Genomic DNA, 21488 nt, shown 5'->3' on the forward strand with positions numbered 1-21488 from the left:
CCATTACTCCTCGTTCTGTCATCTGCTACCACTGAGAACAGTCTAGATCCATCCTCTTTGGAACCCCCTTTCAGGTATTTGAAAGCAGCTATCAAATCCCCCCCTCATTCTTCTCTTCCGCAGATTAAACAATCCCGGTTTCCTCAGCCTCTCCTCATAGGTCATGTGTTCCAGTCCCCTAATCATTTTTGTTGCCCTCTGCTGGCCATTTTCCAATTTTTCCACATCCTTCTTGTAGTGTGGGGCCCAGAACTGGACACAGTACTCCAGATGAGGCTTCACCAATGACAAATAGAGGGGAACGATCACGTCCCTCGATCTGCTGGCAGTGCCCCTACTTATACATCCCAAAATGGCATTGGCCTTCTTGGCAACAAGGTCACACTGTTGACTCATATCCAACTTCTCGTCCACTGTAACCCCTAGGTCCTTTTCTACAGAACTGCTGCCAAGCCATTTGGACCCTAGTCTGTAGCGGAGCATGGGATTCTTCCGTCCTAAGTGCAGGACTCTGCACTTGTCCTTGTTGAATCTCATCAGATTTCTTTTGGTCCAATCCTCTAATTTGTCTAGGTCCCTCTGTATCTTATCCCTACCCTCCAGCGTATCTACCTCTCTTCCCAGTTTAGTGTCATCTGCAAACTTTCTGAGGGTGCAGTCCACGCCATCCTTCAGATCATTAATGAAGATATTGGACAAAACTGGCCCCAGGACTGACCTTTGGGGCACTCCGCTTGATACCGGCTGCCAACTAGACATGGAGCTATTGATCACTACCTGTTGAGCCCGACAATCTAGCCAGCTTTCTATCCACCTTATAGTCCATTCATCCAGCCCATATTTCTTTAACTTGCTGGCAAGAATACTGTGGGAGACCGTGACAAAAGCTTTGCTAAAGTCAAGGAATAACGCATCCACTGCTTCCCCTCATCTACAGAGCCAGTTATCTCGTCATAGAAGGCAATTAGATTAGTCAGGCATGACTTGCCCTTGGTGAATCCATGCTGACTGTTCCTGATCACTTTCCTCTCCTCTAAGTGCTTCAGAATTGATTCCTTGAGGATCTGCTCCATGATTTTTCCAGGGACTGAGGTGAGGCTGACTGGCATGTAATTCCCAGGATCCTCCTTCTTCCCTTTTTTTAAAGATGGGCACTACATAAGCCTTTTTCCAGTCGTCCGGGACCTCCCCCGATCGCCATGAGTTTTGTCAAGCCTGACCTTAAAAACTTCTAAGGAAGGAGATTCTACCACCTCCCGAGATAACGCATTCCAGTGTTTCACCACCCTCCTAGTGAAAAAGTTTTTTTTCTTAATATCCAACCTAAACCTCCCCCACTGCAACTTGAGACCATTACTCCTCGTTCTGTCATCTGAGATAATGGCCAATGGCTCTGCAATCACATCTGCCAACTCCTTTAGCACTCTCGGATGCAGCGCATCCGGCCCCATGGACTTGTGCTCATCCAGTTTTTCTAAATAGTCCCGAACCACTTCTTTCTCCACAGAGGGCTGGTCACCTCCTCCCCATTCTGTGCTGCCCAGTGCAGTAGTCTGGGAGCTGACCTTGTTCGTGAAGACAGGGAAAAAAAGCATTGAGTACATTAGCTTTTTCCACATCCTCTGTCACTAGGTTGCCTCCCTCATTCAGTAAGGGACCCACACTTTCCTTGGCTTTCTTCTTGTTGCTAACATACCTGAAGAAACCCTTCTTGTTACTCTTAACATCTCTTGGTAGCTGCACCTCCAGGTGTGATTTGGCCTTCCGGATTTCCCTCCTGCATGCCTGAGCAATATTTTTATACTCCTCCCTGGTCATTTGTCCAATCTTCCACTTCTTGTAAGCTTCCTTTTTGTGTTTAAGGTCAGCAAGGATTTCACTGTTAAGCCAAGCTGGTCGCCTGCCATGTTTACTATTCTTTCTACACATCGGGATGGTTTGTCCCTGTAACCTCAATAAGGATTCTTTAAAATACAGCCAGCTCTCCTGGACTCCTTTCCCCCTCATGTTGTTCTCCCAGGGGATCCTGCCCATCAGTTCCCTGAGGGAGTCAAAGTCTGCTTTTCTGAAGTCCAGGGTCTGTATTCTGCTGCTGTATTTCCTGTGTCAGGATCCTGAACTTGACCATCTCATGGTCACTGCCTCCCAGGTTCCTATCCACTTTTGCTTCCCCTACTAATTCTTCCCGGTTTGTGAGCAGCAAGTCAAGAAGAGCTCTGCCCCTAGTTGGTTTCTCCAGCACTTGCACCAGGAAATTGTCTCCTACACTTTCCAAAAACTTCCTGAATTGTCTGTGCACTGCTGTATTGCTCTCCCAGCAGATATCAGGGTGATTGAAGTCTCCCATGAGAACCAGGGCCTGCGATCTAGTAACTTCCGTGAGTTGCCGGAAGAAAGCCTCATCTACCTCATCGCCCTGGGCCGGTGGTCCGTAGCAGATTCCCACCACGACATCACCCTTGTTGCTCACAGTTCTAAACTTAATCCAGAAACTCTCAGGTTTTTCTGCAGTTTCATAGTGGAGCTCTGAGCAGTCATACTGCTCCCTTACATAGAGTGCAACTCCCCCACCTTTTCTGCCCTGCCTGTCCTTCCTAAACAGCTTATATCCATCCATGACTGTACTCCAGTCATGTGAGTTACCCCACCAAGTCTCTGTTATTCCAATCACATCATAATTCCTTGACTGTGCCAGGTCTTCCAGTTCTCCCTGCTTGTTTCCCAGGCTTTTTTCATTTGTGTGTAAGCTCTTGAGATAACTCTCTGTTTGTCCTGCTTTCTTAGTCTGAGGCAGGAGCCCTCCCCTCTTTCGCTCTCCTGCTCGTGAGTCCAGGGTACACATCAATGTTCTGGAGTTGTGGGCTGTTCAAAGGGTTTGCAAAGCTTTTCTCCTGCTCATTCAAGGTCACTGTGCCATTGTGATGTTGGACAATATCACAACAGTCTTTTATATCAACCAACAGGGAGGAGCGAGATCCATTCCCCTGTGCGCAGAAGCGGTCAGTCTGCGGAGCAGGTGCGTTGGTAGTCTGCCTCCAAGGAAACCAGAATGTGCTAGTGGATTTTCTTAGTAGACATTGTGCTGTTGATCGTGAGTGGGAGCTACACAACGCTGTGATGAACAATATTTTGGCTCGGTGGGGAAACGCCACCAGGGACCTGTTTATCTCCCAAACAGTCAGGAACCATTAGCTTCTTGCGCCTTGTCTTTCTTATCCAGGAAGGTTGCATTCCTGGTTGCCAGCACCTCAGCCAGGAGGGTTGGTGACCTTGGAGCATTGATGGCGGATCCTTCTTACTCTATATTCCATAAGGACACGGTTTCATTAAGTTTACACCCTGAATTTGCCCCCAAAGCAGTTTGCATTTCACCTGAACTAGTCAGTTCACTTACTTGTGTTCTTCCCAAAACCTCTCTCACCCTCAGAAGAAAGGAGGCGCCAATCCCTCAATGGTCAGCGAGTCTGAGCCTTTTACCCGCAGAGTACAAAACCAATCAGAAATTCTCCTAGACTGTTTGTCACCAAAGTGGAAAGGGTCAGGGGTGAGGCTGTCTTCTCTTAAAGAATCTCCAAATGGATCTCAGCAAAGCAAAATACAGCCCACTGGCTGGCTAATCTTTCCCCTCCTCCTGGGGTAAGAGCTCATTCCACAAGAGTGCAGGCAATGGCCATGGTGTTGCTTCAGGAAGTGCCTTTTACTTGATATCTGCAAGGTGGGTACCTCGAGCGGCTTTCACACCATTGTGAGATGCTACAGCTTGGTAGCGGATTCGTCTGTTTGGTGCATCTTCTGGAGTGGTGGTCCTTGGTTCGGCTCTGCCATCCACGACCTCACACTCCCCTCCTTTCGGAGTCTTGCTTGTCTGTTGCCCACAGTGGAATACACAGAGGGACCAGTACTCAAAAAAGAAGAGAGAGTTATTTTACCTTGTAATAACTGGAGGTTTTTCAAGATGCGTGGTCCCTCTGTGTTCCACTACCCACCCTCCTTCCCCTCTGCTTTGGATCTTCTGTGATTGGTGGTGGAGAGGGAACTGGAGAGGTGGTCGGCCCTCCCCGCCCTTCATCTCTTTGGTCGGAGGCACCAGGTGAGCCAGGGTGCATATACAGACTAGCAGTTGGTGCTTTCAGACTTCTCCAGCTCTGGGCACATGTCATGCGTGCATGCTCACGTGGATAACGGAGAGGGACGAGACATCTCCAAGAACCTCAGATACTATAAGTAACTTTTCTCTTCTGCATCCTTGACTTGGGGATACAGCATCGTCCCTGCCTCAGAGGGACGTACCTTGGCTTGGGCTGTAACCAAGCTCAAGGCATAGCCCGTGTATGTTGCTCAGGGCTCCTGCCCCCACCCACCGTGGCTCACTCTCCTGCCCTCTCCCAGGATGGCTATGTTTTCCGTCTCCAAGTGGCCTACCACAGGGAGCCCCACATCCTGAAGGAGGTGGTCACTCCGGAGGGGATGCTGAAGTACCGGGACACAGAGGAGTCTCAGCAGCTGGAGCTGGAGACACTCCACCTGCCCTACCTGACCAGCTCTCTGCACGGGTAAGGAAGAGGGTATGCCCTGCAGGGGGAGGGGAGTGCATTATGGGTAGGTGTGACCATTGGTGCCTGGAGGTGCCATACTGAGATTGCTTAATGGGGGCAAACTGCAAAGAATGGGACACACGATCCCCCAAACTAGTGGTTATTCTCATAATTAGGTTCACCAAGCCAGCAACAAAACAGCATCTACAATACCTTCCTGGTTACCAAGAAGCCAAAACCACAGCTCCCTTAAAGCAACCCAGCCTTGGGCTCCCACCCAGACAGCCAAGTCAAATATGAAGATTACGAAAAATCTTGTTCATCATATAAAAAGTGCGACCAATCCCAAGAGATCAGACACATTACCCACCAGGTCAATCAGTATTTCAGATCTTACCCAAATACGTGCTTACAGCCAATTCTTGTTAACTAAACTAAGATTTATTTTTTTAAAAAAGAGAGAGTATTATGGTTAAAAGATCATTATTCATACAGATATAAATAAAAGTCTTAGGTCAGTTTCATAGTAGAGATGCACAAAGTTCTTTCCAGACTCAGTTCATTAGGTTATAGACCGAATAGGCAGTCCATATAAAGAGTTTGTTCAAATTCTTCCATGGGAAATAGCAGGGCAATCCAGATTGGAGCTGGAGAACTCCATCTCGTGACTCAGGTTTCCCCTGACCAAGCTTAAGCAGATCTCAGATGCAGGATCAGGGCCCCAGAGTTATTTTATAGATCACTGGCAGGCTATCAATAGCCTCTTGACAGCAGCTATTCCTTGGGCTTTGAGGTAAAACCTTCTATTTCCTGTGTATACACAGTATCAGAGGGGTAGCCGTGTTAGTCTGTATCCACAAAAACAATGAGGAGTCCGGTGGCACCTTAAAGACTAACAGATTTATTTGGGAATAAGCTTTCGCGGGTAAAAAATCCCCTTCTTCAGCTGCATGGAGTGAAAATTACAGTTACAGGCATAAATATATATTGGCACATGAAAAGAAGGGAGTTGCCTAGGTAACTAGTTGCATTCGTCAGCATAAGGTAACTATCCATTAAGCAGTTCATAGATAGTTTACTACAAACTTCAAAGAGGAACATAGACAATGGTATTATTACACCATCTAAATGTTAATAATTCCTTTCTGATCTCTTAATCAATAGAATATAGTAACAGACAGGAACCATCTAGTTACATTGTTAGTCTCTAACAAGATATAAGTAAACACATACAAATACCTTTTAGTATTTACCTCTAATTACCTAACAATGTAGGTTTGCATCTCAAAGCTCTAGTCTATCGGACATGGCTATGTTAGCTATTTATAAGGAATGGCCCTAATGACTAGTTACGTACTTTTCTAATATGTCTTTAAAGGTTGCATTTGGGTCGTTTAGCCTACTAATTGCGTAACTCTTTCTGCATCAGTGTCACAGTCAGGAACTGGTCCTCCAGCTCTCCACACCTATAAGGAATGGGCAGAGCACTGTGGGGGAGAGAGGAGTGCATTGTGGGTAGGAAACTGATGGGCAGCTTTCTGCTAGATCTGAGACACCTTCCCCTCCAGTTATGACAACCAGTGGGTCTGGGCAGTCGCTATGGAGTGAATGAGACTGACCCATTCCCCCTTCCCTCTCTAGAAAACCCCAGTAAACCCAGTGCCTGCAGCTTGCTCACAGCGAACGATCCATCCACTCACAGCTCTGTAATCAGAGGCCATTGGGGTGGCTTGGGTGACTGGAATAACAAGGTGATGCTGTTGCTTCTCTTCCTTCTCCCTGCAGGCTCCAGCAGCAACACCCCGCCTTCAGCGGCACCTGCCGGCTAGCCAAGCGCTGGGTCCGCGCCCAGCTGCTGAGTGACAGCCTCTCGGATGAGTGCGTGGATCTGCTGGCGGCGTCTCTGTTCTTGCACCCCGCACCTTTCACCCCGCCGAGGTGAGAACCAGGGCTCCCTGGCCTCACTGCTTTTTGTGTTGGATTAACTTCCTCCTGTTTTCTTGAGATGCTTTGGGTGGGGAAACTGAGGACAGGGCTGGGAGTCCTGCCCGGCTCCTGGGGGGGCGGGGCTGGGAGTCCTGCCTGGCCAGCGGGGAGGGCGGGGCTGGGAGCCCTGCCCTAGCACACACTGTTTTTAATGGCTTATTAATGAAGTGCAGCTGGGGACCAGTTCAGTCCTGAGAAGCTGAATGGGTGGCTGGTCCAAAGCCCGGAGCCACCATGGGCTATGAGTAGGGACCTACCAAATTCACAGTCCATTCTGGTCAACTTCAGGGCCAGAGGATTTTAAAATTGGTCGATTTCAGATGTTTACATCTGAAATTTCAGGGTGTTGTAACCGTGGGGGTCCTGACCCAAAATGGCATCAGGGTGAGGGGGAGGTTTGCAAAATTGTTGTTGTTGGGGGGGAGGGGGGGTCCCGAAGATTGCCACCCTCACTTCTGCGCTGCCTTCAGAGCTGGCCTCTGAGCTTCCTGCAGTTAGAGGAGGTTCCCGGAGGTGCACGTGGGTAGGATCTCCCCCATGCTGCCAGGAGCGCCCCAGCCTGGGTCTCCTACCTGCTAGTCGAGGCCAGTGACAGATTAAGGCAATTTCCTTCCTAGCTCCCCTAGCTGGGGCTCTCTGTTGGGGCTCCGCAGAGCCTGGCTCGTTGATGTACCATTGCCTGGCTCGGCGCTCCTCTCTGTGCAGGGGGAGCATTCTCTCTCCCTCTCACCCCGTTACATTGGTTTCTGTCTTGCCCGCAGCTCCCCTCAGGTGGGCTTCCTTCGCTTCCTCCACCTGCTCACGACCTTCGACTGGAAGAACAGCCCCCTCATCGTTAACCTGAATGCCGACCTCAAAGGTGAGTCGATGGAGCCCCGTGCGGCCCATCGTGCTGTGCAGCATGTTCTCTGGCTGCCCTTAGCTCAGGTCTGGCCATGAGGAGATGAGAGATGCCAGCAGATCGTGGCCTGCCTTGTTCTCCGTGAGAGCCCTGCAGATGGTGCTTCTAATAGGTGGCTCGGGATTGGGAATGGGGTATATGGAGCCTTCCACCACAAGGTTGTGGGGCTCACTGTGACCCAAGTGGCCTGCATCTGTTGTGGCTGGCAGGCAGGCTCTGTGGAATAAGATCGATGGGCCTCGCTTCCTTGTAGACAGGTTAGAGAAAAATCACTGTCCCTGTTGGCCCTAATAGCACTGTGGCTGCCATGGAGACTTCTCCATTGGGAGATCTCTCCATGGCAGGAGACAGGTGCATTGACTGGGCCGTGTGAGGAAAGCCTTCATACTGTCCTGCCTCAGGGTCTTGTTACCTCAGTTAAACCCTCTGGGAAGGGTTTTTGTACGATCCCTGTGTATGTGTTCAGGAAGAGACCAGGGACTTGGCCTATTCAGAGGCTGGTTGGGTTGCCATTTTGGGGGTGGGAGCCAAAATCGAGATTGCCTGCCCTGGTTTCACTGCAGCCACCCAGCAGCTGTTGGAAGAAGCTGCTTTTCAGCTGCCGCTGATTGGGGCCCGTTTGGAGGCAGAAGCTGAAAACCTCCGTATCCTGTTACCAGTCACCAAAGCTCCCTCTGGCTGGGAATGCCTTCCTCGTTGGAGTGGTTGGCTGGGAACCCAAGCAGCAGATTATCTGGGGCTCAAGGCGCTTGGGATGTGGGCTGGTTTCTTGTTCTGTTTTTCCCGTGTAGGTTTTAATGTCTTAATCCCCCAGGTGTTTGGGGGTGGGGGAAGGTAGGTTCTTTGTTTTATTGCTTAGATCTATTGGTGTAGCCATCTCTGATTTCCAAGGCGTTTGGCTCATTTCCTCCTAGTTTGCCTCGAGGCAATACCTGAGCTCTAGTCTATTCATTGTCAGACATGTTTACTAGCACCGCCACCTGGGACGCCATGTGGACATGATAATATAGGGCATTGAACTGGGACTTGGGAGACCTGAGTTCAGTTCGTGGCTTTGCCACTGGCCTGCTGGGTGATTTTGGGCTGGTCACCACCACTCCCTGTGCCTCAGTTTTCCCATCTGTAAAATGGGGTTGAGGATACTAACCTCCTTTTGAGATCTGTGGATGAAAAGTGCTATATAGGAGCTAGTGTTGGTATTATTTTTAGGGCTGTCAATCACAATTAATTTTTTTGAGTTAATTGTGATTAAAAAACTAATTGCAATTAATCACAGTTTTAATCACACTGTTAAACAATAGAATACCAATTCACATTTATTAAATATTTTTGTATGATTTTCCGCATTTTCAAATATATTGATTTCAATTACAACACAGAATACAAAGTAGACAGTGCTCACTTTATTTTTTTATTACAAGTATTTCCACTGTAAAAATGTCAAACAAAAGAAATTGTATTTTTCAATTCACCTTATACAAGTACTGTAGTGCAATGTCTTTATGGTGAAAGTGCAACTTACAAATGTAAGTTTTTATTATTTTTTGTTACATAACTGCACTCAAAACCAAAACAATGTAAAAATTTAGCGCCTACAAGTCCACTCAGTCCTACTTCTTGTTCAGCCAATCTCTAAGACAGACAAACTTGTTTACATTTGCGGGAGATAATAAGAAGCAGGCAGCATTGATAGCGTCACCTGAAAGTGAGAACAGCCATTCGCATGGCACTTTTGTAGCTGGCATTGCAAGGTATTTATGTGCCAGATATGTTAAACATTTGTATGCCCCTTCATGCTTCGGCCACTGTTCCAGAGGACATGCTTCCATGCTGATGACGCTCATTAAAAAAATAATGCATTCATTAAATTTGTGTCTGAACTCCTTGGGGGAGAATTGTATGTCTCCTACTCTGGTTTACCCTCATTCTGCTATATATTTCATGTTATAGCAGTCTTGAATGATGATCCAGCACATGTTCGTTTCAAGAACACTTTCACCAGAGATTTGACAAAATGCAAAGAAGGTGCCAATGTGAGATTTCTAACAATAGCAACAGCACTCGACCGAAGGTTTAAGAATCTAAAGTGCCTTCCAAAATCCGAGAGGGATGATGTGTGGCGCATGCTTTCAGAAGTCTTAAAAGAGCAACACTCCGATGCGGAAACTACAGAACCCAAACCACCAAAAAAGAAAATCAACCTTCTGCTTGTGGCATCTGACTCCTGTGATGAAAATGAACATGCGTCGGTTTGCACTTCTCTGGATGATTATTGAACAGAACCCATTATAGCATGGACCTATGTCCACTGGAACAGTGGTTGAAGCATGAAGGGAATTATGAATATTTAGTGCATCTGGCGCACAAAATGTCTTGTGATGCCAGCTACAACAGTGCCATGTGAATGCCTGCTCTCACTTTCAGGTGATATTGTAAACAAGAAGTGGGCAGCATTATCTCCTGTGAATGTAAACAAACTTGTTTGAGCGATTGGCTGAACAAGAAGTAGGACTGAGTGGACTTTGTTTTATTTTTGAATGCAGGTTTTTTTGTACGTACTTCTACATTTTTAAGTTCAACTTTCATGATAAAGAGATTGCACTACAGTACTTGTATTAGTGCTGATATTGGAAGTGATTATGACCTTGTGATGCTAAACTTTTGGCTGCAGCTAAGGAAAATCATCAGGCCAAAGTTCACCAGAATCAAGTTTGACTTAGAGACTGAAGCATTGCAGAGTCATTGCAAGCAATGATCGGCAGAAAATTTGATCTGTTGCTTGCTCTAGAGGAAGACTTAGAAACAATGACCAACAGTTTCAACGCAGTAATGAATGAGGCAGCAATGGACATTCTTGGGAAACTCTGTAAGAAGACAAAACCTTGGGTCACAAATGAAATACTACAAATGTGAGACAAAAGAGAACTCAAGAGAAATAAGAACAGCACTGAGGGGGCTGACCAGTACAGAGCAATTGGCAGAAAGATCAAGAAAGGAAAGAAGGTGGCCAAGGGAGATACGGATTGAAAAACAATGCTCTAAAATTGAAGAGTGTATCAATAATAAAAATAGCAAATTAGCCTTCCAGATTGTAAAAGATCTGATGAAGGAAAGATGAACCAAAGCTAATGCAATTCAAGACAAAGAAGGGAACAATCTTACAGAAGAAAAGGACATCATCAATAGATGGACAAATTACTTCTCAGATCTATACAACCACCAGACAAATGGAATCCTAGTGTCCTAGATAGCCCAGATTCAACAGAGCAGGATGACTTTCCAATACTGCGTGAAGAAGTGGAGACAGCTGTGAAATCACTCAGGAACGGAAAGGCTACAGGTATTGACAACATCTCAGCCGAACTGACGAAATTCGGAGAAGAAATAGTAATAGATACACTCACCAAGATCTGGCAGACTGGTGAGTGTCCCTCCATGTGGACACAGTCACTAATCATCACTCTGCCAAAGAAAGGCAACCTGCAATTGTCAAAATTACCGGACCATAAGCTTGATTAGCCATCCCAGCAAAGTGATGTTGAAAGTCCTACTGAACAGATTGAAGCCACAAGTGGAGAATATCATCGCTGAAGAACAGGCTGGCTTTCATACTGGAAGAAGTACCACAGAACACATTTTCAATCTTCATGTTCTACGTGAAAAGTACTTACAACATCAGCAGCACATCTACCATGTCTTTGTTGACTTAAAGAAGGCGGTTTACGGAGTATGGCATGAAGCTCTCTGGGCAACCATGAAGAACTACAATGTTGGTCATAAGCTTATTCTTACCATTAAGCAACTGTATGCCAAGGCCAGCTGTGCAGTTCTCACCAATGGCACAATAGGAGAGTGGTTTCGCACAACTGTTGGAGTGTGGCAAGGCTGCCTTCTTTCGCCCACACTGTTCAACATCTCCTTGGAGCGCATAATGACTGATGCCCTCGAAGATCACATATGCACAGTCGGCACTGGGGGACGAACAATTTCAAATCTTCGGTTCACTGATGACATTGACTGCCTGGCAGGCAGCGAAGATGAACTTACTAACCTTGTGAAACGATTGGACGAAACCTCCACAAAATACAGCATGGAAATCAGTGCAGAGAAGACCACGCTGATGACAGACAAACGTGACTGGATCAGCTCGCATGTCGCTGTCGGTTGACAAGAGCTGGAGACAGTGAGATAGTTCAAGTATTTGGGGGCAGTCATCACTGGTGAAGGATCCAAGGCAGAAATTCTGGCGAGAACTGAACAAACAGCAGCGGCAAAGCTAAAGCCAGTTTGGAGGAACAAGAACATCTCCCTGGAATCCAAACAGAAATTGCTGCACGCACTGGTCATCTCCATTTTACTGTATGTGTGCCAGACGCGGACCCTTATGGCAGAATTTGAACAGAAAATACAAGTAGTAGAGATGAGATACTTCCCTAAAATCCTGGGCATCTCCTACTTTGACCACGTCACTAATGAAGAGGTCCGCAACATCATCTCCTAACGCGCTGGGTCATATAAAGACCTCCTGACAACTGTGAAGAAGCACAAGCTGAAGTGGTACAGCTATGTAACAAGATCATCTGGCCTATCAAAGGTCATCCTCCAAGGGACAGTACAGGGGAAGAGAAGAAGAGGTAGATAGAAGAAGAGATGGATTGACAACATACGAGTGGACAGGAATGGATTTCACGGAGACTCAAGTACTGACACAAATTGTCAGGGATGGAGACAATTGGTTGATTGCTCATCAGTGATGGTGCCCTAATGACCAATGCGGTTATGGGGGGGTGGGGGGGTGGTGGTGGTGGTGATGATGATGATGATGATGACTTGTGTTAGGTGAATTGAAAAATACTTTTTTTTACAGGGCAAATATTTGTAATCAAAAATAAATATAAGGTGAGCACTGTACACTATTCTGTGTTGTAAATGACATCAATATATTTGAAAATGTAGAAAACATCCAAAACTATTTCAATAAATGGTATTCTGTTATTGTTTAACAGTGCGATTAATCGTGATTTAATTTTTTTAATCACTTGACAGCCCTAATTATTTAATATATTGTCTGTTGTAAAACTATTTTTACTGGTCAAAAGCAACAGTATGAAAATATTGTATAACTCTACTTGGGAGCCACAGGTGGCCATAAACTCTGCAGCTTCCCAGTGAGCACAAGCCATATATACACTGAACCCTCGCTAGAACGTGCATCTATATAACGCGAATTCGATTATAATGTAGTTGCGGCCATGGATCCCAAATTTAACCCTAACCCCCAGCAACCTGGGGATGGGAGAGATGCCTTTCTCCGGCCCCGGCAGCTTCGGGACAGGAGGCAAAGCGCCTTTCTAACTGCTAATTTTGCTAGTTTTGATGCTAATTTCATTTTAACGCGGTCCCCGCTATAACGCGGTACTTGGCATGGATCCCAAACCCCGCGTTCTAGCGAGGGTCCAGTGTATAATGTTTGGCTCTCGGTGTTAGGGTAGGAATAAACATACCTGAATTTTCGGGGGGGGAGGAGGGGGATTTTTTTTTTTTATTTTAAAAGAAGAGGGAAAAACTTGGTTTTTGAAAACCAAAAATGTTTACCCAAAACCGCAAGGTTTTTTTTTTTTTTTTTTTTCATCTAAACCAAGAAAATCTCAAACAAAAAAAAACAAAACAATTTTTTTTTTTTTGGTTTGGTTCAAAAACCGTTTTTCAGAGGAGAAAAGTGTATTTAGATGCAAAAGTTTTTGAGTAGCTCTGTTCAATTTCAACAGTTCCGCAGTATTGGTGCATCCCACGGTTGTGCTGCTCTAGTTATTAACAATAACTCCTGCATTTAGAGCCATCCTCCATCCCGACACTTTTTACATACGTTAAACTGCGTTGTGAAGAATTGCCCGCCACAAAATGCAACTGCCTTTGGGTGGAATATAGCAGCCATTTTGCACCAGCAACAGGCCTTTTTGGTAAGGGACTAGAAAGAAAACTTCCCCTCCTAAAAATGATTACGTGGTGTTGCTGTTCGCTGTTAAACAGGTGCCGTGCTCCACTCGGAGGTGGCTGCATTTCGGTGGTCGGTGGCGTGATCCCTGTGCAGAGTTAGTATAGTGCATTATAAACGTAGATGGCTAGAGACGAAAGGAGCCCTAAGAGTGAATTTAGTGCTGACAGAAGATTCCAGCCTGACCATGTAGGTGACTGAAGCTCTCTATTGATCTGCAGAACCCGTTCTACGCATGCAGCTCCATTTTAAGTTCCTGTTGCCCTACCAATGAGGTTCAATTCTGCTCTGCAGTGACCACTTGGAAGGGGTTAGAAGAAAGTTTAGGCCTTGGTGCCTTGGCTGTGACAGTCAGCGATGGTTACCTGTGGCGTACGATTTTTTGCCCTGTGGGATATCTGGCCCTGTGGGGATTGGACTTAGCGCTACCAAATTATTCCATGTTGCGGCCCCTCAACAGTAGCAGCTCCCCACGGGGACTGTAGTTGAACGAGCGCGGTGGAGGTGAAATATGAGGTCATTTTACAGAGCAGCCATCCCATAGTAGTGATGCCAAGGCCACATTCTGTCCTGAGGGCCTGGTCCAAAACCCTTTAAAACTCCCGTTGACGTCAGTGGATTTTGGATCGGGCCCTAAGTCCTATTTGCGATTCTTCCCCTTAATGGCCACCTCTAAACCTTTCTTGACCTGCAGCTCTTGTACTGGAGCTTCCCAGTGGTTATATCCACAGGCCTGTGGAGACCGACCCAGCAACTGAGCATGGATCCGGAAGCCTTATGACGTGCTGTGTGTCGTGTAGCAAGTTCCCATGTGGCACCCAGGTTTCTAAGCTGTTCCTGGCTCCTCGCAGGTGTCCTTCCAAGCCAGCTGCTAGGTAGAGAAGCCCCGGCGCTGGGAGAAAAGATGCATTTCAATCAATGAGTAAAAATAGTTCTATCCTGTTCCTTGGCTTGCATGAAATTTAAGCAACACTCAGATATTTTGTTCTTTGTTTCATGCTCTCCGGGATCTAGGGGACAAAGTCATAATGCCACTATATAAATCCATGGTACACCCACCCCTTGGATGCTGTGTGCAGGTCTGGTCCCCCGTCTAAAAATAAAACGGTATATTCGAATGGGAAAGGGTGCAGAGAAGGGCAAGAAAAATGATGAGGGGGATGGAACAGTTTCCATGTGAGGAGAGATTAAAAAGACAGGGACTATTCAGTTTGGAAAAGAGACTACGGGGCGGGGGGATATGGTAGAGGACATGAACGGTGTGTAGACAGTGAATAGGGAAGTGTTTTATTTATTCCTTCACATAACACCAGAACTAGGGGTTACCTGATTAAATTAATAGGCAGAAGGCTTGGAACAAACATGAGGAAGTACTTCACGCAGTCAGCCTTTGGGACTCATTGTCAGGGGATGTTTTGAAGGCCTAAAGTAAAACTTGGTTTGAAAGAGAACTAGATCAGTTCCTGAGGACAGGCTTATCAATGGCTATTAGCCAGGGTGGTCAGGGACGCAAGCTCATGCTCCGGATGTCCCTAAACCTCCAAATGCCAGAACCTGGGACTGGACGACGGGATGGATCTCTTGAAATTGCCTGGTTCTGTTCATTCCCTCTGAAGCATCCGGCATTGGCCTCTATCTGGATACTGGGATAGATGGATCATTGGTCTGACCAGTATGGCCATTCTTAGGTTCTGTACTGTGCCTGCCCAAGAGAGGGGACTGTGGGCTGGGCTTGTAAACAAGAAATCGGGGACACTTCCTGAAGATCTTGTGCACCCCCGAAGTAGGACTGTGTCTGATGACAGGAGCTCTGAGCATATGTCCACATGGCAGGTGTGATTTGTAGCACAAATAGCCATAGCTGGGCAAGCTTTAGTCTAGCTAGCCTGGGTAACAATAGTAGTGTAGACATGGCTTTGTGGGCCAGCTGCCAGAGTACAGGCCTGCCCGGGACCCTAGGTGTGTACTCTGGTTGCTAGCTTGTGCTGAACCCTGCCATCACATCTGTGCTACTGGTCTGTGAACTAGCCAACTTTGAACTAGCACAGATATGCCTACTCGTACTACAGACGCACCTTCCCTTGCAGTGTAGGCGCGCTTGATGGGCAGCCAGGGGATCTCCCTTACCCCCCAAGCCTCTGTGCCTAGGTAGCAATTCTGCAGTAGTCTGAAGACTCTCTTCATTTCAGAGTTTAATGTCTGCTATGGGACCTGTTACTTGGCTGTTTTAATGTGTGGGGTGAAACCTCTTATACAAAGTCTGGTGAGCCCGGGAGGGGCATGTTTGTAACCAGGTCCTTTTGCTGCGTGGAGTCGTTGGATGCAGAGAGGGGGAGCCAGTGGCACAGAGTGCTGGCTGAGGCTGTTATATTTCTTAAGCTATTTCAGCTGGCATCAGACACTGACTGTAGGGTCAGTGGTACCGGAGATTTCAGCGCTAGTGTGCGATAACGCTGTACGTATCCCTGACCTCAGACGGGCTGCGAGTGACCCTGGGGCCACGTCAGTGGAAGCATCTTGGCCAGGATTGGTCTGTGGGCTTTGTATTTAGTTGGTGCTGCTCTATACACCCCCACAGTCTCCTCACTCTGCTTCTCCACTTCAGGTGTTGGCTTTGACCAACTTAAGAGAGTCAGAAAATGCAGACTAGGGCTGCTGCCCACGTCCCAGACTGTTTCCCTGCTCAGCCTTGTGTTTGGTGACCAGTTCTGAACACCCGTGTTCAAGAAAGATGAAGGGCCCGTCTTACAAGACGAGACTGAAGAAGATTGGCTTATTTAGCTCAGCAGAACGAAGGCTGAAGGGGAGCTGATTGCCCTCTGTAAATACATCGGGGAGGGCAAACTCCAGGGAGGGGGAAGAGCTGTGGCAGCCAAAGGACAATGTTGGTCCAATTGCAAATGGGGATAAACTGGCTTTGGGTAAATTTAGTCTGGAAATGCGAAGAAGGTTCCTAACCAGCAGAGGAGGGAGGTTCTGGAACCTAGATTTAAAATGAAGCTTGGTAAGTTTATCCAGGGGATTGTGGGACTGGGTTGCCAGGGATAGCACTGCACTGGATTCTGTGACCTTGGAGGTCCCCCTGCCAGTCCTGTGTTCCTATGGTGAGAATGCAGAGTGGTGGCTTCCCATGCTGTGTTTGCTGGGAAGGGCTGCTGGGGGCAAAGAGGGCAGGGCTGATGGACAGGGTTTTGGATGTTGCTTTTGGGTTTGTTCCCCAGATGCAGATTACACGGAGATCAGGAACGAGTTTGTGGCTGCCCGGCCTCACCTCCCCGTCATGTTCATTGCCACCCCCAGAGACAAACGGAGCTCAGTGTGGACCAAAGAGCGGCCTTCTGCGCAGGTGAGCCAGGCATCCTCCCGCCCAGCTGTTCCTGCTATGCTGGGGTGCCTGCCTGCAGCCAGCCAGGGGTAATTTCTGCTCCCCCTCAGATCTCTCTGCCCTGGAGTGCTCTGATTCCCATCCCCCTCCTCTGTCAGGGTTATTCCAGATGTGCCTCTTTGCTGGGCCTGCTGCAGAGATGCCACTATCCAGGAGGCAGGTATTGTGCAGGCTCTATTTGCTCCCTGCACCTGAGCAATGCCCCCAACTGACCCCCAGCACCTGTTCCCTTGTCCCTCCCTTCCTCATGCCCCTCACTGTAGCACTGTTTTCTGGCTGAGAACAGTGTGTCTTCCCTGCCCCGTTGGAGCTGGGCACCTGCCCCAGCACCTAGCAAGTGTCCCTATCGCAGTGCAGGGGCTGTGTGATGTCTGGGGTTGTCCTTGGTTCTACCCTCCAACTCTCTGCCCCTCCTCAGATCCTGCAGCGCCTTCTCGTGCTGGCGCTGGAATCCCTCCGGGCGTTGGAGGAGCAGCTCACGGACCCTCTTGGGAGCCAGGATGTGAAGGTAATTCCTTAGCGCACCTGAGCAGAGCGTGCCTGTGAATTGGGGCTGGTGAAAGGAGCTGCATGCGCCACCTCTGGAGATGGGCATCCCTGTGCCCCAGAACAGGTTCAGCATGGAGGCAGTCGTGAGAGCTCTTCACCCTCACCCCGCTGTGCCTCACCCCTGCCCTGGAGGGGCTGCGCAGGGGTGAGTGGCCTCTAGCTGTTTCTGCAGTTGGGGTCATTGCCCACATCCTTTCCCTATGCCAGCAATTCTCAAATTTCATTGCACCACGACTCCCTTCTGAGAGCTAAAATTGCTACACAATCCTGGGGGGGAACGACTAAAGCCTGAGCCCACCCGAGCCCTACCACCCTAGGCTTCAGCCCCAGGCAGAGGGCCTGTAACCTGAGCCCCACTGCCCAGGGCTGAAGCCGAAGCCTGAGCCTTGCTACCGAGGGATTTAGCCTGAGGGCTTCAGCTTTGACCCTGGGGGGTGGGGCTTAGGCTTCTGCTTTGGCCCTGGGCCCCAGCAAGTCTAACCCCAGCCGTGGCGACTCCATTAAAACAGGGTCGTGACCCACAGTTTGAGAACCCCTGCCCTGTGCTTTATAAGAATGGTCATGCTGGGTCAGACCAATGGTCCATCTAGCCCAGTATCCTGTCTTCTCACAGTGACCAATGGCAGGTTCTTCAGAGGGAATGAACAGAACAGGGCAATTTATCGAGTGATCCATCCCCTGTCATCCCAGCTTCTGGCAGTCAGCAGTTTAGGGAAACTCAGAGCCTGGGGTTGCACCCCTGACCATCTTGGCTAATAGCCCTCGATGAACCTATCGTCCATGAACACTCCTGGCAACGAGATCCACAGGTTGACTGTGCGTTGTGTGAAGAAGTACTTCCTTCTGTTTGTTTTAAACCTGCTGCCTATTCATTTCATCAGGTGACGTGATGTTTTGTGGGCAGGAGGGAGGAAAAACCCTAAAAAATGTTGTCAACAACATTTAGCCAAAAAGTTGAAAATTTCAAGTCCATTTTTGTATGAAAATCTGTCTTGGTTGAAAAATTTTCACCTGCTGTTAGGCCCAAGACAAGGGTAGATATTGTTGAGAGAAAAGAGAGCCAAGTTTGATCCCTGTGGGACTCTGTAGAGTTTCTCCATAGAGGTGCTGGGCATCTTTTCAGTGCAATCCGTGCCAAATGGGCAATCCGTGCCAAATGGTAGCCTCTTAGCTCACTCTCCCGGGTCTTCCTCCTCCTCATTATGTTGCAGTCTGAGTTACTTAGCATCATGGAGCGGGAGCTGTATTCTGAAAAATAACTGCTCTGGAAGTGGCCGTTCTCCAAAGAGCTCAGAAGAGGGGCGCTTGCTTCAGGCAGCTGATCCTCTTCCCAGACAAGCATTGGGAAAGTGAGAATGATTACGTGTACCATACAGCTGTTCTGTAAATGAAAAACTCTTTGTGTTAGGCCAGAGCCATGTGGGGTCAGTAATGATCTTCCGTAGCTGTTCCCTGCTGTGTTTTGAGGTGCTTAATATTGCTCAGAGGAGTCTGAAGCTCCCCAGGTGAGGATTAAGCCACCTGCATTCCTGTGTGGTAGGCAGGGGATGTACAGAATTGCTTCTTCCACCACTGAAATAAAACCACCTCTGGGGTGCAGTTTGACAGCAGTTTAACATTCGAGCACAGCAGCGTTGCACAGCTGTTCAGAATGGGAAGGGAAGGATGGTGCATCTAACTGAAAGTGCAGGTGGAATTCTGGGAGGCAGAATGTAATGACTGGAGTAACAATGTGGCCCGGACTTTGGGGCTGATGCCCTGACTCTTGCAAAAGGATCTCAGGTTTAACCTGTCAGCAGAAAAATAGCACCCCCTAAAACCAGGCTTGGGCATTTGTCTGGGAATGACTCGGCAGGAGGAGCACCCCTCGCTCAATGGCCAGTGTCGCTTCCTGGAGAAGTCAAGTGTTCCTTGGTGGAGGTCTCCTAAACATAGGGTGACTATATTTCCCAAAAGGAAAACGGGACACTGCATGGGGCTAGCCTGAGGCCCCCCCTCCCTTGCGCGGAGCTGAGCCATCTTCTCTTCTCCCCTCTTCCCTCCCCCCCCCCCCCCCCCGGAGAGAGCTGGCCTGGACCCCCCTCCCTGCATGAGGCTGGTGTGGCTGCTCGCCCGAGCCCTCCCTGCCCCCAGCATGAGGCTGGAGCTGGCATTGCTGCTCGCTCGAGCCCTGCCTACCCGCCACCTGAGCCCTGCCTCCCGTCCTGCGTGGAGCTGGGATCACCATTCACCACCCCTTCCCATGTTCCTCTGCACCCCACTTCTTTGACAAAAGTGGGCATTTGTCCTGTTTGCTCTCGGGACGCATGGTTACCCTGCCTAAATATGTATCTGTCTTGGTGGACCCTGCTTAGTTTGTTAGATGGGAGCACAACGCACCATGGTATCGGTACATATTGAGATCAGTACAGCTTAGCAAGAGAAGTCTAAGGGAGATGTGAGCGTTGGGTTGTACCGTGTACATGTGGGAAGCGCCCTAAGCTCGGCTCACAGTCCTGAACTCCTCCTACAAGCCCAGAGGAGCTGTCTGTTCCTGCTAAAACGATCAGCAGCAAAATTAATTAACAGTGATATTTAAGTCTTGTCTACACTAACAAATTGAAGAGTTGCTGAGAACCGATTAGACCTAGACGATCGTAATAGCCAGAGTCACACTCCTCTCTCCTGAAGATCTGTTCTGAGTCTCCTTTTTCCTGTTTCTATGCTACCGCCATCCATAGTTCCTTGTGTCTCCTCAAATGTCACCGTCCATGGTGCAATACGTTTGTTTACTCATTCTCTTCGTGTGCATGTCACTGATTGGCTCAGATCCTCTTATCTGCTCTCTGTTAAGAGCTATGGCCCCAATCTTGCTGGTTTCCCTGTGTGGCGAGAACCCTGTTGAAGTCAGTGGGGTCTGTGCAGGCACATGGGTCCACCCATGCAGAATGTCCTGGAGAATAGGAGCTATTTTTTATAAGGACTCCCTGCTTGTGTGAGTGACGTCATTTGGTTCAGTGTCTTCACCAACTTGAGTCGTTAACTCCATTCTCTTCATCATTTATTCACACTTATTTTCTCCCCAGCACCCCTTTCCGCGAACAAACCAGAGGGTTTAGACCACATCATAGCCTGCTTGGATTAGCATGAACACATGATGCTCACTTGGCTGCCCTTATCTTTACCCTGCAGTCCTTTACTGACGCTGTGAGTTCTCGTTTGGTCCCCTCTCCCCACTTTCCATTTCCAGAGCAGGTCTGTTTTTAAACCTCCGGTCTCTGAGCAGCCTCTTGTGGGGAAGCCCCATTGGTTGCTGCCTATTCCTTGAATTCTTGTTTTCAAAGGAAGTTAATTTGTTGGTTGCCAGTGCTTTACCCAGAGCTTTACCCAGTAGAATTACCTGCATTTTGGATGCTGTGGTGTAAAGGGAGAACGTTAATTGAGCCTGCAAGTTGTTATTGAGGAGGAAAATTTTGGGCATCTGATCATGAGCAGCCTTTAATGACTTCTAATGAGACTGGTCACAGCACCAAGAATAGGCCCAGATTCTGAACTCTTGCAGTGCTGGGTGTTGCAAGGCCCAAGTCTCATTTTCAAAATTGGCATCGGAGCCTGCGTCACGGGGATTCAGTGGGACTTTGGTTTGTTGGTGTTGCAGCCCCGAGCGGAGCAATCCCTGCGGAGCTCTGCAAATCTGAGCCTGTGCCTGGTAGTAAGCGTGAGCAGGATGTGGCCCCAAACATTTTCTATTTTATTCCTCTGCAGTGTTGTGTGGCAAGCTTCCAGGGCCTGATTGCCAGGAGGTGCTGAGCATTGAAGCTAGCAGGGCGTAAGAGGAAGACTGGCCTTGTGGTTAAGACAGTAGACTGGCGTTCAGTAGATCTGGGTTCAATTTCCAGCTCTGCCACAGACATCCTGGGTGGCCCTGGGCCCAGCTTTGTAAAGCTATTTGGGCGTCGTTAAAATCAGCATCGCGTTTAAGTGCCGCAACGCCTGAACAGCCTTAAAAACCTGGGCCTTCATCTCTAGCTGGGCTCAGTAAAACGAGGACGGCAGCACTTCCTTTCTCCAGCACTTGGCCTGTCCTGCCGCTTCGTATTGTCAGCGTTTCAGTGCGGGGAGTGTCTGTCTGCTACTAAGCGTTTGTTTGTACAGCTC

General features: G+C 48.3%; 1 protein-coding gene across 2 annotated transcripts in view; it reads left to right on the forward strand.

Annotated features, from left to right (window-relative positions):
* The window catches only part of NOL6 (nucleolar protein 6), a 73212-nt gene that overhangs the window by 26502 nt on the left and 25222 nt on the right, over nucleotides 1-21488 (forward strand). For both annotated transcript variants that reach the window (XM_074953878.1, XM_074953879.1), the window contains exons 19-23: nucleotides 4390-4553; nucleotides 6321-6473; nucleotides 7283-7380; nucleotides 16639-16763; nucleotides 17221-17310. In XM_074953878.1, coding sequence (XP_074809979.1) covers nucleotides 4390-4553; nucleotides 6321-6473; nucleotides 7283-7380; nucleotides 16639-16763; nucleotides 17221-17310 — 630 coding nt within the window. The remainder of the gene's footprint in view (nucleotides 1-4389; nucleotides 4554-6320; nucleotides 6474-7282; nucleotides 7381-16638; nucleotides 16764-17220; nucleotides 17311-21488) is intronic.

This window comes from Natator depressus, chromosome 5 (assembly GCF_965152275.1).
Source record: "Natator depressus isolate rNatDep1 chromosome 5, rNatDep2.hap1, whole genome shotgun sequence".
In the NCBI taxonomy this organism is placed as follows: domain Eukaryota; kingdom Metazoa; phylum Chordata; order Testudines; family Cheloniidae; genus Natator; species Natator depressus.